The sequence below is a fragment of the Camellia sinensis genome, chromosome 15 (assembly GCF_055761805.1).
Source record: "Camellia sinensis isolate YWXY chromosome 15, ASM5576180v1, whole genome shotgun sequence".
NCBI classification, from domain to species: Eukaryota; Viridiplantae; Streptophyta; class Magnoliopsida; order Ericales; family Theaceae; genus Camellia; species Camellia sinensis.
The window spans coordinates 131,391,287-131,410,741 of record NC_138975.1 but is presented as its reverse complement, the minus strand read 5'-3'; the positions used below and the strand labels follow the sequence as shown (position 1 = coordinate 131,410,741).

The following is a 19,455-nucleotide window of genomic DNA, read 5'->3' as shown; positions in this document are numbered from 1 at the left end:
CCAAGCATATATATCACCCCCTCCCACCTACCAAAGCCGGTAGTGTTCATCCCTGATAGCACAGACCTATGCATGATGAACACATCCAACCCACAACCTGAGCCTCACAAATCTGTGGTGACAACATTTGAAGAAGATGAGGTTTTGACCTCAGAGGGAGATGCCGGTCATTCGCTGGGAATTCCTGGGGAATCATCTGAGAGGGAGTATAACCCAAGCCACTACATTGTTTCCATTACTCAAACCAAGCCTAAGGTAGTACTGCCGACCTCAGTGGACATTAATGTGGTTAGGGAAGACGGCCCAAGCTAGGGGTTTGATGATCTTGTGGATCTAGAAAAAGATTTAGACAACCTACAATTCTTCAATGAACAGGACCAAGGCAATATGCAGATCGGTTGGTTTGATCTGAACTTGTTGACTGACAACAAGGGATGACTAAGTGATGAGTCCGATAAAGAAGTGGAAACCATGGTTATCAGAATCCCGATCCGGATCTTACGATCCTACGATCCATTTAAGTACAATCGATCCGGATCATGTAAAAAACTCTTTGTAGGTTGGATCTTTCGATCCTAGTAGTGGGATCTTATAGGATCGTGGAATCTCGATCCGAATCCGATTCAATCCGATCCAATTTATAAGCCTTGTTTTGTATTGTATGACATATTTTGTTGTAAATTTTATGTTTGTTGTCTAAATACCAATTTATTTCGTCAAAATAAATATTAAAAATTAAGTAGTATTGAATCAAATAGACTAAGAAAAACAAACTAGGAAACAAACATTCAAATATTGCGGTAATTTTAGAAAATTAAATAGTTGGAAAAACAAACTTAGCTTCAGCGGAGTCTAAGAAGGGTAAGATGATTGCAACTTTATCCCAATTTTTGGAGAAATTATTTTTGTGACTCGAATCCGCTCCACTAGGGATGCTAACGACAAACCTTATCATTCGACTAAGCTACTATTTGAAGTTCTTAATCTATTTTCATTTCCAATATTGTTAAATATTTTTTCTTCACTTTTTATGCATTATTGTACATTGTAAAGTATTTTGTTATAGAATTCTTCTTCTTTTTCTTCACCTTCTTTTTTGATAAAATACAGAACTTTTACCGTCGGGTTTTCTATTGCATAATATTATATGTACATTTTACATGGAGTATTATATTTTTCACAATATCTTCACTTCTTTTTAATAGAATATAAGTTCATTTTGTGTATACTTTATAAGAAATATTTATTTAAATTAAATTATTATATAATTTGTCTTTTTCGGTAGGATCTTACGATCCTCGATCCGATTCTACGATCCGATCCTATAAACACCTCCAACGATCCAATGTAGGATCCCGATTTTAACAACCTTGGTGGAAACCAGAGTTAAACCGGAGGGAAAAAAGGTCGTGGCGGCTACAGTAGTTGAAAAATTCAAGGGAAAAGAAAAAGTGCCAAAGGGCAGTACTACGAAAAAACAAACCCAAGAGTTGGGTGTTATTGGAATTGTAGACACCAAACTGGAAGTTATTCTGGGGAAGTTTGAACAAAAGAGGATTGAAGAAAGTTAGAAGACCACAGGATTGAAGAAAGTTAGAAGACCACAACATCTTGGCGCCTTGAGGGGGATAATTGTACTGTGAAAGTGATACATGTTGAGTCGGACAACTGTCTATCGGCAGCCAAAGGTTAGTGATGAGAGGATAGCGATTTGCATCTTGCCCACACAAACGAAGACTGAGGAGACTATATCCCAGATAGTACCTGGTATGCAGAGGAAATAGACCATCTAACCAGGAGTGGATGGTATTTCAAACCTCCACATTTGGATCAGGCCAAACCTTTAAGAAAAGACCGAGAGGTTGAGAAGGAGAAGGAGAAGGAGAAGGAGAAGGAGAAGGAGAAAAAGTTGAAGGAGGAGCTGGTCCTGAAACAACTCAGAAAGATTAAGGCTGACATATCCATTTGGGGCCTTCTTATGGCTTCGCGAGTACACCAAAAGGCAGTATTGTCGGCGATGGATAAAGCTAAACTGTCCATTGATATTACACCAGAGCAACTTGTTGGCTTGATCTTCCCAAGTAAAACCAAGCCTATGCTCACCTTCTTTGATAAAGAGTTGCTGTCGAACGGATCGGCTCATAACAAGCCACTATACATACCTGTCGAGTGCAGAGGAAAGTGGGTTCCAGTGGTTTTAGTGGACACCGGCTCTGCGATCAACATCTGTCCTTCTCGCACGGCCTATGCGATAGGCCTAAAGCTGGCAGATTTTGTCCCCATAGCCTAGGTGATCCGGGCATATGACAATACAAGCAGAGAAGTTATGGGGACGGTGAAAGTACGAGTCCAAGTGGGCCCTTTCACTCAAAAGATTAAGTTCCATGTACTTCATGTGTCAGCTACTTTCAACCTACTTATAGGGAGGCCCTGGTTGCATTATATGAAGGCCGTGTCCTCCACCCTATATCAAATGTTGAAATACCCTCATGAGGGAGGGGTGGCCACCGTTTTTGGGAATTCATCTATACATCCACCACTAGAGGTAACTACACCGCTCTTGGAAATCAATCAAGGGTGGCCACCGTTTTTGGGAATTCATCTATACATCCACCACTAGAGGTAACTACACCGCTCTTGGAAATCAATCACAGCAATAAGGATGTTTCTTTTTTCGGATTCACTCTGGCAGAAGCCCAGGTAGTACAAACAATCTTAGCCGAGGACGAAGGTATGTATGTCAGTGCTCAGTCTATTTACTTCATGAACAAGTTGCGGCATATTCCAGGAATGGGGCTCGAAAGGAGCGGGAGAAAAGGTGTTACGGTGCCAGCTGAGGTGCCACATAATCCACATGTCTCTTTGGGTTGGGCTATGTGCCCACCAAAGAGGACTGGAGAAGAAAGAAGAAGAGATGAGAGAAGGGGCCAAGGCAAAAAAGGGCCGGAAAGCACTATGAGTTGATTCATAGACCAATCTGGGGAACGTTGACTGGGTGCTTTGTCAGAGAAGGAGAGGATTTCCTTTTCTGTGGCTTTCCTGAGCCTTGGGTGGATTTTTCAACGAAAAGGCGTTTCCTAGGTTTTGAAATCTTCTTTAACCACTAACTTCAAGGCAGTGATGAAGAGAGGGGTGATTCAAGTATCGAAGCTGGCTAGAGCAAAGATGACGATTCAGATAGTAGTGCGGTTAAAGTAGGGGTAGCATTGGCCAATCTCTTGACAGATTCTAAGACCAATACGGAGACCTTGGGGGATATCTTTAGTGTCTCTATGATTAGAGAGGAACTGGTTGTGGACTCTACCAATTGCATTCTGGACACGTCGAGGGCGCCATGCCTCACTTGGCAGTTGGAGAAGGGCTTTATTTCCAGTTTTGAATCGGATGAGCTGGAATCTGATTCCATCAAGTCCGTTGAGTTGGAATCAAATTCAAGTCAGTCCGGGGAGTCAGAGTTTGGCACTTCCGGGATTGGTAACCCGAAGGCCAAGGTCTTGTCTAGGTTTTCTTTCACTTTTTCGAGTCTGTTGAAACCGAGGAGCCAGAACTTCTGAATGAAGATGCTGCAGATTGTGTCTACTTCTCTGTGCCGTTGATTTATTGCATTGACCAAGATTTTCAAAATTTTTATGAAAACGAAGAAGAAGAAATTCCTCAAGCTTTGAAAAACTCGATTGATCGAGAGGAGAAGAGGCGTGCTAAGTCCTGCATAGATGAAATCATTACAATTAATGTGGGTGCTAAGAAGGTTCTCGGCTTAGTCCAGATCGGGTTCACGTTGTCTTCGGAGGAATGTGATCGTTTAATCGCTTTATTAAAAGATGTCAAAGATGTTTTCGCGTGGTCCTAAGAAGACATGCCTAGAATTGATCCTAAGATTGTACAGCACTAGATCCCTCTTGACCCCGAGGCTCAACCTGTCAAGCAAAAACTCCGCATGATTTGTCCCGATTGGGCACTAAAGATCAAAGAAGAGGTCATCAAGCAGATTGATGCCGGATTTTTGATGGTATCTAAATATCTAACTTGGTTGGCCAATATTGTTCCGGTTTCGAAGAAAGATGGCAGAATCAAGGTTTGTGTCGACTTTCGGGATTTGAATAGGGCTAGCCCGAAAGACGACTTTCCATTGCCACACATTGACGAGTTAATAGACTTCACTGCCGGCCATGCGTTGTTATCATTCATGGATGGGTTTTTTGGATATAAGCAGATTTTGATGGCGCTTGATGACAAAAAGAAGGTTGCATTCATTACGCCATGGGGTACCTACTACTACAGGGTAATGCCATTTGGGTTGAAAAATGTCGGGGCAACCACCATCTTACATGACATGATCCATAAGGAAGTCGAGGTGAATGTGGATCACATGATTGTCAAATCCAAAGAACGTGAAGCCACTACACTGTATTGGAAAAATTCTTTGAATGGATCAGGGAGTACAGGCTGAGGTTAAACCCACAAAAGTGCACTTTTGAGGTGACTATAGGAAAAATGCCTGGATTTCTGATCACACAGAGGGGTATTAAAGTAGATCCATCCAAGATCAAGGCCATCTTAGAAATGTCACCACCAAGGACTGAAAAGGAGGTGCGCGGCTTTCTGGGTAAAGTGCAATTCATAAGACGATTTATCTCAAAATTAACCTTGACTTGTGAACCACTATTTGGTCTCTTAAAGAAGGGAAAGAAGTTTCGATGGGATGATAAAGGACAGTTTGCTTTCAAACAGGTCAAGCAGTACCTTCAGAATCCGCCCGTATTGTCACCGCCAAAGCCGAGAAAGCCACTGATCATGTGTTTATCGGTAACAGAGACAACTATGGGGTGCATGCTAGCACAAGAATTAGAAGCTAAGGTGGAGAAGGCCATCTATTATCTGAGCAAGAAGATGTTGGATTACGAGACCCGCTACACTCTGGAGAAGGCTTGCCTAGCTTTGGTTTGGGTCACTAGGAAGTTGAGACACTACTTGTTAGCTCACTCTGTAATTCTGGTTTCGAGATTAGACCCCATCAAATATCTCTTTGGGAAACCGGCACTTACGAGTAGGCTAGCTCGTTGGTTATTTCTTCTCTCCGAGTTTGACCTCAAGTACGTCACTTGCAAGTCCGTCAAAGGGAGAGCAGTAGCTGAATTTTTGGCAGACCAGCTAGTGGAAGGAGATGAAACAGTAGAATATCTGTTCCCAGATGAGGAGATTCTGTAGGTAGAAGAGGAATTATGGACAATGTACTTTGACGGAGTAGCTAACCAATATGGTTATGGGATAGGTGTGTTGCTGATAGCACCCGGTGATTCCTATATACCCCTAGCCTTCAAACTCCGGTTCAAAGTGTCAAAAATGAAGCAAAATACGAGGCATGTATCACTGGATTGGAAGCTGCCCTAGAACTCGGGGCAAGAAGGTTGGACGTCATCGGAGACTTGAACCTGGTTGTTTCTCAAGCCAATGGAGACAGGAAGGTCAAGGAAGAGAAAATGAAGGTTTATCATTAGACCCTGGACATTCTGATTCCAAGGTTTAAAAAACTGACGTTTACACACCTGTTGAGGGAGAACAACCAGTTTGCTGATGCGTTGGCAACTATATCCTCTATGGTAGACATACCGCTCGGGGTTAAGAAGCTTCCAATTATCATTTAACAGAAGTATATGCCTGCTTATGAGCTGATAGCAGCAATAGATGAGACTCAAGATAAGAACACCTGGTATTACGACATTTGGAATTTCCTGAAGAAGGACGTGTATCCACTAGGGTCAAATGCCAAAGATTAGCGGGGAACACGGTGACTGGCCGTCAAATGCGGAGTATGATTTTGACGGAGTATGAGGGAACTCCAAATCGGGCCACGGAAGTGGCCTGTTGTTTTAGCTCTTTGTTCTGCTTTTTCAGTGCGCTAATCTCTCCTCGAGCATCTTTATACATACGTTGAAGCAAGGAGAGTTACGTTGACAGTTGATACACTTCAAACGTCCTGTTTTGCAGTTGACGAGAAAAGTTAGAGACCGCAATCATGGTCTCCACACATGACCTCAACGTATACGAGTTAGCCTCAATGTCAGACTGTGCTGCCATTATTTGCTCAATTGACATCGTTGGAAAGCTGAGAATAGGGGAAGAAGGGCGCGCGGTTGAGGTTCAAGGGAGTTAGAACCGGTTATCTCTATCGTGGACTCATTGAGGTCTAGAAAGAGAGTGAGAGAACCGCGAGAAGAGGCCATGTCAGAGGAAAGTGATACAAAAGAAAGGGTTACAGAGTGGTGGCAGAGATAGTTCGCGGCATTTTGCTCTGCCTTTCTCATAGGCCTTGGTTTAAGCAGAGAACGAGAAAGGAGAAGAAAACACAAGGGAGAGAAAGCCAAGGCGATCATTGATGAATCAGTTGGCTGTCAGTCGACTAACGCAAATGTTGAAGCCGTGTGTCAGGTGCGACATTCAAAGAGGGAGAGAGAGAGAGAGACAAAAACAGGAGAGGAGAGACGTATATGTGTATATATATATGTATGTATAGGTGTCCGTATGTGTATCTATATGTTTGTATATATATATCTGCTTGTATATACTTTGTATCTGTATGTATATTGATGTATAGGTATGCTTTTGTTGTGTATACTGACGCCTTTGTACATCGTTTAAACCCGGTTAAAACCTTTTCCTTTTCTGTATGAGATACGTTTAGGTATGCCTGTTGGTTACACCATTGTTATTCTCCTCGGTTAAAACTCTCTCTCTGTGTATGAAATGCGTTGAGATACGCCTGTTGGTTACATACGGAGAGAGGGAAGGGTGTAACCAACAGGCATATCTCAACGTATTTCATACAGAGAGAGGGAAGGTTTTAACCGAGGAGAATAGCAAGGGTGTAACCAATAGGCGTATCTCAACGTATTTCATACGGATAGAGGGAAGGTTTTAACCGAGGAGAACGACAAGGTGTAACCAACAGGTGTATCTCAACGTATTTCATATGGATAGAGGGAAGGTTTTAACTGAGAAGAACAACAAGGTGTAACCAACAGGCGTATCTCAACGTATTTCATACGGAGAGAGGGAAGGTTTTAACCGAGGAGAATAACAAGAGTGTAACCAACAGGCGTATCTCAACGTATTTCATACGGAGAGACGGACGGTTTTAACCGAGGAGAATAATAATGGTGTAACCAACAGGCGTATCTCAACGTATTTCAAATAGAGAGAGAAGGTTTTAACCTAGAAGAATAACAAGGGTGTAACCCAAAGGCGTATCTCAACGTATTTCATACGGAGAGATGGAAGGTTTTAATCGAGGAAAATAATAATGGTGTAACCAACAGGCGTATCTTAACATATTTTATACAGAGAGGAGGTTTTAACCGAGGAGAACAACAGTGGTGTAACCAACAAGCGTATCTCAACATATTTCATACAGAGGAGAATAACAAAGGTGTAACCAACAAGCGTATCTGAACGTATTTCATACGGAAAGAGGAGGGAAGGTTTTAACTGAGGAGAACAAGGGTGTAACCAATAGGCATATCTCAACATATTTCATACGGAGAGAGGGAAGATTTTAACCGAGGAGAATAACAATGGAGTAACCAACAGGCGTACTTAACCGTATCTCATACAAAAAGGGGAAATGTTTTAACCGGGTTTAAACGATGTACAAAGGCATCAGTATACACAACAGAAGTTTACATATACATCAATATACATGCACATACAAAATATATACAAGCAGATATATATACATATATATATATATATACAGACATATAGATACACATGCACATACGAACACCTATACACACATTCATATATATACATGTATATACGTCTCTCTTCCCTCTCCTGTTTTTGTCTCTCTCTCCCTTCGAATGTCACGCCTGACACGTGGCTTCGACATTTGCGTCAGTCGACCGACAACCAACTACCCTGATTCATCAATGATCGTCTCGACTCTCTCCCTTGTGTCATTTTCTCCTTCCTCGTTCTCTACTTAAACCAAGGCCTATAAAAGAGAGAGCAAAAAGCTACGAACTCTCTCTGCCACCACTCTGCAATCCCTTTCTTTTGCATCACTTTCCTCTGACATGGCATCTTCTCGCAGTTCTCTCACTCACTTTCCAGACCTCAACGAGTCCACGATAGAGATAACCGGTTTTGACTCCTGTAAACCTCAACCGCGCGCCCCTCCACCTTTTCCTGTTCTTAGCTTTCCAGTGATGTCAGTTGAGCAAATAATGGCATCACAATCTGACATTGAGGCTAACTCGTATACATTGAGGTCATGTGTGGAGACCATGACTGCGGTCTCTAACTTGTCCCGTCGACTGCAGAACAGGACGTTTGAAGTGTATCAACTGTAAGCGCAACTCTCCCTACTTCAATGTATGTATAAAGATGCTCTAGGAGAGATTAGCGCACTGAAAAAGCAAAATAAAGAGCTGAAATGACAGGCCACTTTCGTGGCCCGATTTGGAGTTCCCTCATACTCTGCATTTGACGGCTAGCGGGGAATAATTTCTTTTGGAAGCTCTGCCAAGGCCGAGACAAAGTGATAACTGTGTGCGTTAAACAGTTCGGACCATCGGTCTCTTTGATCTAATCTCACGAGTGCAATGCGAAACATAGATGAAAGTCCAAATTTGACAACTTTCATAGAAAATCCATTTTATTTGCAAAATCTTTGCCAGAAATGGACTGCATCACCAGATCTTAGAGTCGCCACATAATTTTTTGGGAAAATTAGAAAACCTGTGACTTGTGCCAAGGCCACTGTTTGTCGTCACCAAAGATGCTTGGCTCGGAACTTTAGGCATGAGAGGGGAAGGTCATTGTTGAGCACCCCCGCTCACTCGATCAAAAGATCGGCCTCTACTAAACCATGATATAAGTTTTATTTACTTTATATGTTCATGTTCCGATTATTTAATAAATCCTTAAAAAATGACTATATAAAGCATACAAGTATAGACTATATTACCCACTTTGGAATAACTTGATTTCATGTAGTTTTGAAGTAGTTTTGAAGATGTACAACCCAAATAAATTGAGTTTACAAACATGAAAAATCAACATCATTCCAAATTAAGCGACACAACTTCCATCCACTGGCATTCATACAGTTATATCAAGTAAGCAAATAACCACATGGTAGGATGCTAAGCATAATAAGAAAATTATGTACAAGTAGGATGCTAAAGTATAACAACTTACATATTTACCGACGTCCCGCGAACAGTTACAAAACAAATTTGGTAAAATATGCATGATCCTATATATAAAATCCTAATGCAATACATATACAAGAATGCTTCTAAAGGTCCGGCTTTTAAAACATGAAATGTGAAACATTGCAAAACATATGATAACGCACAAAATCATGTAATAATCAATTAAAGCAAAAAGATGCAAATTTAGCCGAATTTGGGCATAAATCATGTATGTAAAAGTATAGATATGCATGGCATGCAAGATATATACATATGAACAATTAGGGAAAGCGATTAAAGAATGGAATAGATAAGAAGCGGGGATGGAGAATTATTATAACACTTTAAATATTACAAATTCGAGGGAGATGCATAAATACTATAACACAATATAAAAATCTTCACAAACACTCAATATAAAATTAACATAACAAAATAGTAGCTTCAAGCACCTCAAAAACCATCGGAGGTTGATCTTCTCAACGTCGGAAGGCTACCTGATTTTGCCTAGAGGTTGCGAGCACGGTCATGATGGTTGCAGGCGCGATGGTGTACTTTTAAATGGCTACCCGACCAACTAACGGTCCGTGTAGCCCAATAGGCTCGGCTAAACTCTGTTTTCTTAGATTTCTACAACAAAAACAGTGTTAAAAACAATATATATAGGAGTCTCAACTCACCACTTTCAATTAGATTACAACAATATATTATATAACAAGAAATCAAAGCAAAAGAGCAAAATAAGTAAGAAATGCAAGAAAATGAAATAAGTTGAAAATTCACCCTTTCAAGAAAGGATGAACTTTATGATTTCCAAACTTCCTTTTGATCACCCTCAAGTGTATGAATTATGTTTTCAATCCTCAATTTGAAAGTTTGGAATTCTTGCTAGAATGATGGCTTAGAGGTGTATGTGATGAAAAGTGATTATCTCTCTTGTTTTTGTTTACTTTTACCAACACTCACTCTTCCTCTTGATCAAAACTACTGAAATTCAAATATTTTAGAATTTTTGGAGGAGTTTTGGGTGTAGAAAAGATAGAATTTCAGTTTGTATGGAAGGTATAGGGTGTATATGAAAGATAGGAGTGCTTTTAGCTCAAAAACTCAACTTTTCTCTCTTTTCTTCCTCTTTTCTCTAGCTCAAATGTTCTCTCCTTAATCTATCCTCCTCCTCCTCCTCTTCCTCTCAACAATTTGATGTTTACATATAGGCTAAGCATGTGGGGAAATGGTGGAAGACAAGATAGAGCATAAAGGAAGATAATGGAGCACTAATGGAGCTAATGGAAGACTAAAGTGGAGCCTTATCTCCAATGGATCAAGCACTAAATAATGGAGGTTGAGTGTATATGCATTTGGTGATGAATATATCAGAAAATGGATCAATGGGGTGTCCCAACCGAACCAAAACCAAAAAATATACGGGTCTGCTGCTGTCTCGGGCCGGGTCAACAAAATCTACTCTTAAGCCCGACTTCAAACGGGCATATCTCCCTTATCCAGACTCGATTTTAGGTGATTCTTGAGTCTAAATTAAAGCCCCAGAAGTCTACTTTCCAATAGTGGTGGCCTCACATCTAAATTCCAAGTGTACAAAGAGATATGTCTAATTTAGTGAAGGCTGTTCATTTTTCTTAACGATTTGATGCTCATCCTTTTCCTAAACTAGTTTTCTTTTATCTCTTCCTATTTCCTTAAACTCCAAACATATAAAGAAGATGTTTTTAAATATTTTTCAAAGAGTTCACCTTCCTTCCATTTATTTTCGCTTTGTTCTTACTCGGTTTACTGAAAAGTGTAATATTTTAATCGAAATGGGAGCCTCGGAATATCGTAGAAGCATTTGGAAAAATATTTTGAAAAGAGGGTGTAAGGTCTAAAATAGTTTGGCCAAAATGAGGCGTAAGGTTTTTGAAGAAAATCAAATTCCATTTTTTCTTGTTGAGGATTTTGTGAGAAACACCTTCTTGTTATTCATCATAGGATGATCAAAAGAAAGCTTCCAAGTTTTAAGGCCGGTCAAAATGGGGTGTCTACAATAATATATATGTACATTTGTATATAATTTTAAGGCCATGCTTGGCTACACAAATAAGTGACAACAAGAATAAGGGCATTTTGACCTAAAATCTCCATTACCCTGTCAATATGCTTTTCATGTGACATGTTTATGCCCAAAATCCTCACAAATTGCTAACAAAAGGGTTTGGGTCACAAGATAAAATCATAAGGGGGTTACGTGTCAAGTGTTAAACATTCGGGGGCAACTTGGGAACATGTCATAGTTATGGAGGGTTACTGTAATTTTCCCTAAGTATTATTGGTTTGATGTATCATAGATCTATGGAATAGAATGTTAGCATCCGAGTTCCAGCCTTGACAGGGTGGTTTTATTATGCTGTTTTGGACCTATAGGTGTCAAGAACATGAGCTGTGGGCCAGATTTGTTTTGTCACTGGCTTTCGGGTTTCTGTTGAAATTGATAGACATAATGCTGAAAACAATTTGCAGCTACTCATTTGCAGCATGACAGAAAGAAACCAGTAAACCCATAAAACTTTAACTACTCTAAAGTGTATTGCTTGCAATAAAAAAAACATGTGGAAGTTCTGAAAGCGGAAGAAAAAATAAAACAAAAGGGCCTCCATGAGCCCTGCAAATGCTTCCTTTTATATATATCGAGCATCTTCCTCTTATTCAAACTCCAGATGTCATTTTCGTGAATAGTGCTTGATTCTCATTGATATCCACATAATATATATGATTATGGCAGTAGTTCCCTTTCAGCTCAACAAAGACTTGACACAAATGATTGAATGTTAATGACTGATGAGTAAGGTGATGTTAGTCAAGTAGTTGCCAAGGCCAGGAGCAAGGCCATGGTTTTCCAGTGTGAAAATAGGTGATTGTCTACGACCAAATGGGGAATACCTTCCTGGAATAGAGCCAAATGGCAAAATGGATTGATGTGGTGGACCACAACTCTATTTGGAGTTCAAGACTTTGTTTTGCTAAGTTGAGTTGAGTTCCTATTAAACAAAATCCGTCTATGGCCTGGTATAACATTTCTTGTCAAGCTAAAAACCGGTGTATATCATTTTGCTAATATCTTTTCCCCTCTCCATTAAATAAGCATTCATCTTTCTGATTTGTTCCTATGGAGTACATGTGGTTTGGGGTTTATGTATTTGGAATAATGTCCATTGTTCTCGCTGCAGTGACAATTTGGATTCAAACAACATCCTTGAGAATTCTTTGAGTGCCAAGGAGAAGATAATCTCTGAACTGAACATGGAACTTCACAATCTTGAAACCACCTTATCAAATGAGCGGGAACAACACATAAATGAAATCAAGAAGTTGAATGTGTTGCTCAATGAAAAGGTACATTAGTTTGCTGTCCCGTATGAGTTGCTTAGTCCCATGTTCATGAATGAATACACTTTGGATAAATAAACTATTTCCATTTGCACTTCGTGAGGAGTCCTCTTCAATCACGTTGGTGCTCTCATAAATGAAAATTGTAAAAATACTTTGCTTTATTTGATGTCAACTGCTGGTCTGGATACCTGCTTTTTCAACCATGATAATTTATTACATTTTATTATTTCCCATCTCCAGCATTGGCTTGACCACTCTCAGGTAGGTCTAATACCAGATCTGAGGTTTTTTCCCCATTGCTTTGAGAAGTAATGGTCTTACCCTTTCACTTCTTTTGTTGTTCTTCTTGGTTTTCTCTTTTCCGTTCCTTTTTTCCCCCCGTTTTTGTGATTCACGTCTCATAATCTAAATGAGGCACTTTCTTTATGTTGTTTGTTAGAAATATATGCATCTACTAATTGAAGGTATGTGTATGCATACTTTCTAGTGTGAAAGCTTACATTGTTGGCTATTTACGATGTTAACAATTAAACGAAATTACCTGCTAAGGCTTTTGAACAAATATTAATGGTAATGTTCCTAGACAGGTGCTTTGCATGGAGGTAGTAGGTGTCTGTAGGAACCTGGAAATGTAACCAACTCCCACAGCAGGCAAATAAGAAGGCTGAATCAAACTCCTAAATCCATGAAGTATAGAGCTAACTACATTTTCTGCCACATTTATTTCCATATCATGTACACGGCCTGATGTTGTTGAGCTATCTATCAACAAGACAAATCTTGAGTCATTACTATTGTTGACCTTGATACTTTGGTTTGACTCTGTCCCTGTACCGTTTTAAGTGTGGTGTCTTAGAATGGAGGCTTGTATAAACTATCAAGTCCTGTGTAGAAATTCACTTCCTTAAAGGTCACTGGTTTTATCATTTCCTTTTAAGGTCTATTTTCACTTTGCTGTATAGAATGTATTCTTATATGCTAGTTACTTTAAGTAAATGCTGAACTTTAGTTCTCTCTCTTGTTAATGATCCTTCCTGTGTCTGGATGTAAGGCGGTGTTACCTTTTTCTCTTTCTTTTTCCGCCCTTTAACTTCTTATTTGATTGGTTGGTAACTGCAAGTTGGAAATATGTATTGTTTCCCTCCCACAGACACCTGCATGTACTTCAAATTTGTTGTAAGTCCAAAAGTTCAATAAATAGCAATGTGCACCTTGTGTTTAGATGTTAATCCATTGCACTAATTTCACTTTTTTGCTTGATTGACTCTGTTTCTGAATTTGAGTTTGTGCCTCATATCTCGTGGATGTTATCTTAGCTGTAATACCTTTTTCTTCTTTTTTAACTCACAGGAAGCTACTCTTGATGAGATCAAGAAAGAGCTTCAGACAAGGCCTACAGAAAAATTAGTTGATGATTTGCGGAAGAAGGTCAAAATTCTACAGGTGGTTTCATCCTTCTCTACCATTCACCTTTAACTATTTACTGATTCTTTAACTCAGTTTTTCTTTCCCTGAAATTACTGGAAACAAAACTTACCAAATTCATAGTTTCTGTCGACTTGTAGGCTGCTTGTTTCCTCTTGGAAATATGACCTATTAGTGATTGAAGAGTAAAATTAATTTTGCCATACCTCGGTTTTTTGAAAAGAGCTCTCTTTGCCAACTTACCATAATCAATCAAAACAGGGAAACAGGATGTTAACCCACATGAAATGATAGTCATGGTCCATGGATCATCACATTTATTGTGTATGTTGACATGTTGTATTAAACTCTGGTCAAAGTTTACTTACAACATGTTTGAAGCACAGTGAAAAATTCTTTCCATTGTCCCTGGCAATCTGACTATCTTTGATGTTTGATCAAAACGATGGTTGTTTAATCTTCTGAAAGGCCTGATGAATTGCCTAATGGCCTTTCTGATTGAGCTAAATCATTTTCTAAGGGACCAACTGGAGCTTGAACTAATGTGCACTAAAATAGAGATCCGTCCATCTGACCGAACCCCATCTTTCTCAACCAGAAATTGATGTGAATGACCTTTGAAGGTTGCAGGCCAAGGCGTTTGGGGCTTAGAAAATGGCCCTTTATTTGTCATTTATTTTATTACTTTATTTTTCATTTATTTTATTACTAGTATATTCTAATTTGAATGCTTCCATCATTATGCGTTCTGTCTAACTTTCACTGTTTTATGTGTAGGCAGTTGGTTATAATTCAATTGAGGCTGAAGATTGGGAAGTAGCCACTAGTGGGGAAGAGATGAGCAAACTTGAGTCTCTACTACTTGATAAGAACCGGAAAATGGAACATGAACTCACTCAGTTGAAGGTATGGCATCCATGGAGTACCTGTTTCATTTATAAATTATACATTCATTTTGTCTGCTCATAGTTTTCTCAACATATCCAAGGATTTCAATCTATATGTTGGGCATAACCACAAGCCACAATGAAATAACAGAGTTGTAGATTTAAAACCATGCCATAATATTTTGGAAATTTTCAAATGTTAATTAAACTTTTAACGGTGTCTGTTTATTTATATGCAATTATATTAATGCCTCTGCACTCCTTTCAGATGAAACTTTCTGAAAAGACATCTTTGCTGGAAGCAGCTGAAGGCAAGATAGCAGAACTTACTGCAGAGGTTAACGAACAACAAAGATTAATACAGAAGCTAGAAGATGATATACAAAAGGTTTATTTATAGGATTCTCAGCAGTTCCTATTTGTTTACTAGCTATAATATCTGCATGTTGCTGTAGATGCTACTTTACTTTTGCATTGTCATTGAAATTCTAGACACCTATGGAAATTTTTTTAACCTAACAATCCCAATTTAAAAATTATAAAACAATTTATTGATCTCTCAGCAATTCAAAAAATGTAGAGATCTGTATTATTATAATTATTTTTTTTATTGTAAGTAGGATATGACCTTTCTCCTAAATTGCTCTTATCATCTCTGGTCCTTAGGTCAAGGGACCCGGGGCATGAGAAGATAACAATCACTTTTTGGCCTTTGTTGGTCTGTATTTTTGTATTTTTTGCATTACCTTGATACTTTTTCAATAAAGTTTGGTTAGTTATCTCAACCAAAAAAAAAAACCAAACCAAACCAAACCAAACCAAGCCTTAAGTTCCATCAAATAGAGTCGGCTACATGAATCCTTCTTCTCCAAGCTGTCCTATCAAAGGCTATGTCGTCAATCAAATTAAGCAGATCCATATCTTTATTTACAACGCTAACCAACGTTAATGTAGGCCTACTTTGTCTCCTAACACTTCCATCTACCGTTACAGCATCGCATCTCTTCACTACTGCCTCTGTTGGTCTCCGCTGAATATAACCAAACCATCTCAATCGATTCTTTCTTAACTTATTTTCTATCGCTGCTACTCCTACCCATTCCCGAATATACTCATTCCTAATTCTGTCTTGTCTAGTCTTGCTACACATTCATCTTAGCATTCTCATCTCAGCTACACTCATCTTATTTACATGTTGTTTCTTGGTTGCCTAACACTCCGTCCCATACAACATCGATGGTCTAATAGTCGTTCTATAGAACTTGCCTCTAAGTCTAGTGGGTATTCGTTTATCGCTTAGTACCTCAAACGCACTTCTCCACTTACACCATCCCGCCTTAATCTTATGAGCCACATCCGCATCAATCTCCCCTGCTGTTGTGATAATCCACTCTAAATAACGAAAATGTTCACTATTAGGCAGTTCTTGGCTTTCAATCTTCACTTCTCTTCTACTTTCATTGTTACTGATACTAAATTTACACTCCATGTACTCTATCTTAATTCTGCTTATCCGGAATCCTTTAGATTCAAGAGCTTTTCTCCAAATCTCCAACTTTGTATCCACTAGTACTATATCGTCTACAAAAAGCATACACCATGGCACGTCATCCTAGATATTTCTCATCAACTCATCCATAACTAAAGCAAAAAGATAAAGATTTAAAGTAGATCCTTGGTGTAACCCTACAGTGATAGGCAATTCATTTGTCTCTCCAACAGTCGATCTAATAGTGGTCACCACCCCTTCATACATGTCCCTAATTACATCAATGTAACTTTTTGTCACCCTTTTCTTCACTAACACCCACCATATTATATCTCGGGGCACTCTATCATATGCTTTCTCAAGGTCGATAAACACCATATGAATGTTTCTTTTATTTTCTCTGTACTTTTCTATTACTCTCCTCAAAAGATAGATCGCTTTCATTGTTGACCTGCCTGGCATAAACCCAAATTGATTCTCTGACCCCTCTGTTATGTCTCGCAATCGGCGTTCTATCATCTTCTCCCACACTTTCATTATATGACACATTAGCTTGATTCCTCTACAGTTGTTACAATTCTGGACATCTCCTTTATTCTTATAGATTGACACTAAAATATTCTTCCTCCACTCATCTGGAATGTTCCTAGTCAACAAAATTTTGCTAAACAAGCTAGTCAACCAAGCAACTCCCTTTTTACCCAAAAACTTCCAAGCTTTAATAGAGATATCATTTGGTCCTAAAGTCTTATTTGATTTCATCTTCTTAGGTGCAGACTCCACTTCAAGGTTCCTAATCCTGTGATAGAACCTATAGTCTTAGTTTCTCGTAGTACTGGCTATTTCTTCCCCTATTGCCGTACTTCCATGTTCCTCATTTAATAGTTTCTCAAAATAGTTCTTCCATCTTTCCTTAATTTCTTCATCCGTCACCAATACCTTAGAATCCTCATTCTTGATGCACTTAACTTGATTAAAATCTTTTGTTTTCCTCTCCCGTATCTTATCAAATTTGTATACCCTCTTCTCTCCCTCCTTACTATCTAGTCTAGTGTATAGGTCAGCATAAACTTTCAGCTTAGCCTCTCTTACTACTTTCTTGACCTCCCTATTAGCCAATCTATAACTCTTAGGCCATGTTTGTTTGGGCGGACTGGATTAGTATTCCCATGACTAATAGTCCTAGGACTACCAATCCGTTGGATTATGTATCCTATCTTAACTAATAGTCAAGTTTAAAATAATTAATCCGTACTTCAATTGTTTAACCAAACATCGGATTAATAATTTTATTGGACTATTAGTCCAATCCCAAGCTCATGTCCACCCAAACAAACATAATGTTAAGGTTTTCTTCAGTTCTATCATTTTGCCACTTGTTAAAACACTCTTTTTTTGCTTTAACTATCGCTTGAACCTTTTTCCTCCACCACCAAGTTTCCCTAAAGCTGGGTCTCGTTCCTTTCGACTCTCCAAGCACTTCTCTTCAGATTCTCCTCATACAATTGGCCATCGAGTTCCACATAATGTTAGCATCATCTTCCAAGTCCTAAGTACCTTTCTTATCCGTTCTATTCTTAAATATTTCTAATTTGTCCTCTTTTAGGTCCCACCATCTCATCCTATGACACCCACCATCCTTCCCAGCTTGGTATTGCCCTCTAAAACATAAATCTAGTACCAAAATCCTATGTTGAGAGGTCAAGCTCTCTCTAGAAATCACCTACAATCATTACATTTTAGGCAGTCCACTTTTCTCACTAAGAAGTAATCTATTTGGCTTTTAACTGACCCACTCTTAAAGGTTATCAAATGCTTCACCTTCTTCTTATACATAGTATTGGCCACCACCAGGTCAGAAGCCAACACAAAATCTAAAATACTCTCTCTAGCCTTATTTTTGTCATCAAAACCGTATCCACCATGTACCATTTTATAGCCTAGTTTATCTATGCCTACATGACCATTAAAATCTCCACCTATAATCAGATTCTCTCCTGCGGATATCTCCTGTAAGATCTCATCCATTTGCTCCCAAAAATCTCTCTTAGTATGATCATCTAATCCTACTTGAGGGGCGTATGCACTAATAACGCTCATTATATTTCCTCTAATAACTAGTTTAACTAACATAATCCTATCCCCTTTCCTAATGACCGCTACTACATTCTCCACAAGACCCTTGGCAATTAAGATTCTTACCCCATTCTTGCGTCTATCCTTACCATTATAATACAGTTTAAAACCGGTATCCTCAATTTCTCTAACTTTCTCACCCGTCTACTTAGTTTCTTGTACGCAAGCTATACTAACTCTCTTCCTAATCATACCCCCCCCCCCCCCCCAAAAAAAAAAAAAAAGAAAACAAAAATAAAAAAGCACCATAGATCCCATAGCCACTATGAAGCTCCTTCCTCCGATCTTAGTCTTCAACTGCTCTGTTGCTCAAACAGCCATAGTGATCAGGGGATATGAAGTGAATTGTGAAGGATTTGATGTGAGGTGTTCAAGTGATGGACAAATGAAAGTCAAGCACATAAATTGAAGTCCTAAGAAGGGCTGGTGCCGAAGTGCAAGTGAGATGCCAAGCAGTGAAGTGTTTTGGTCCAAATGATTTGTATACCTGCTAACCAAAGATTGCATCACTTGCGGAAGAAGATCTTCTAAGTTGTTAACTCAATCTCACTAGCTCAACTAACAAATCCGCCCAATTCAAAACCCCAAAAGTACAGAGTTTGGAGATTTTGATTATCAGAAATTGCCAACCTAGCTAAAACTATCCTAACGTTCGTGAATGGTTAGACCTATTTATTTGTCATCGGGCATGAATTGATGTGGCATGAACAAGTTCTATTCAGATTTGTTTTTTTTATTTGTTTGCTTGTCTAATGTACTGTATAAATTCTCAAGAAATGATTTCTCTGCAACCTGGTTTTTGTGTGGTAATCATTTTCATTTCTGGTGCAGGGTTATAGTTCTAAAGATCGAAAGGGCACTCTGATTGATGATTGGGATCTTTCAGAGTCTGGAGCAACAGAGCCATCTGAAGTATGTCTTTTACTTTTCTTGCTAT

The 19,455-nt window shown here is 39.0% G+C and overlaps 1 protein-coding gene across 1 annotated transcript in view; it reads left to right on the top strand.

Moving 5' to 3' along the window:
• LOC114309216 (protein CASP) overlaps nucleotides 1-19,455 on the top strand; it is a 56,184-nt gene that overhangs the window by 23,753 nt on the left and 12,976 nt on the right. The window contains exons 9-13 of the mRNA XM_082909410.1: nucleotides 12,419-12,584; nucleotides 13,932-14,024; nucleotides 14,784-14,912; nucleotides 15,162-15,281; nucleotides 19,350-19,430. Of these exons, the coding sequence (XP_082765536.1) occupies nucleotides 12,419-12,584; nucleotides 13,932-14,024; nucleotides 14,784-14,912; nucleotides 15,162-15,281; nucleotides 19,350-19,430 (589 nt within the window). The remainder of the gene's footprint in view (nucleotides 1-12,418; nucleotides 12,585-13,931; nucleotides 14,025-14,783; nucleotides 14,913-15,161; nucleotides 15,282-19,349; nucleotides 19,431-19,455) is intronic.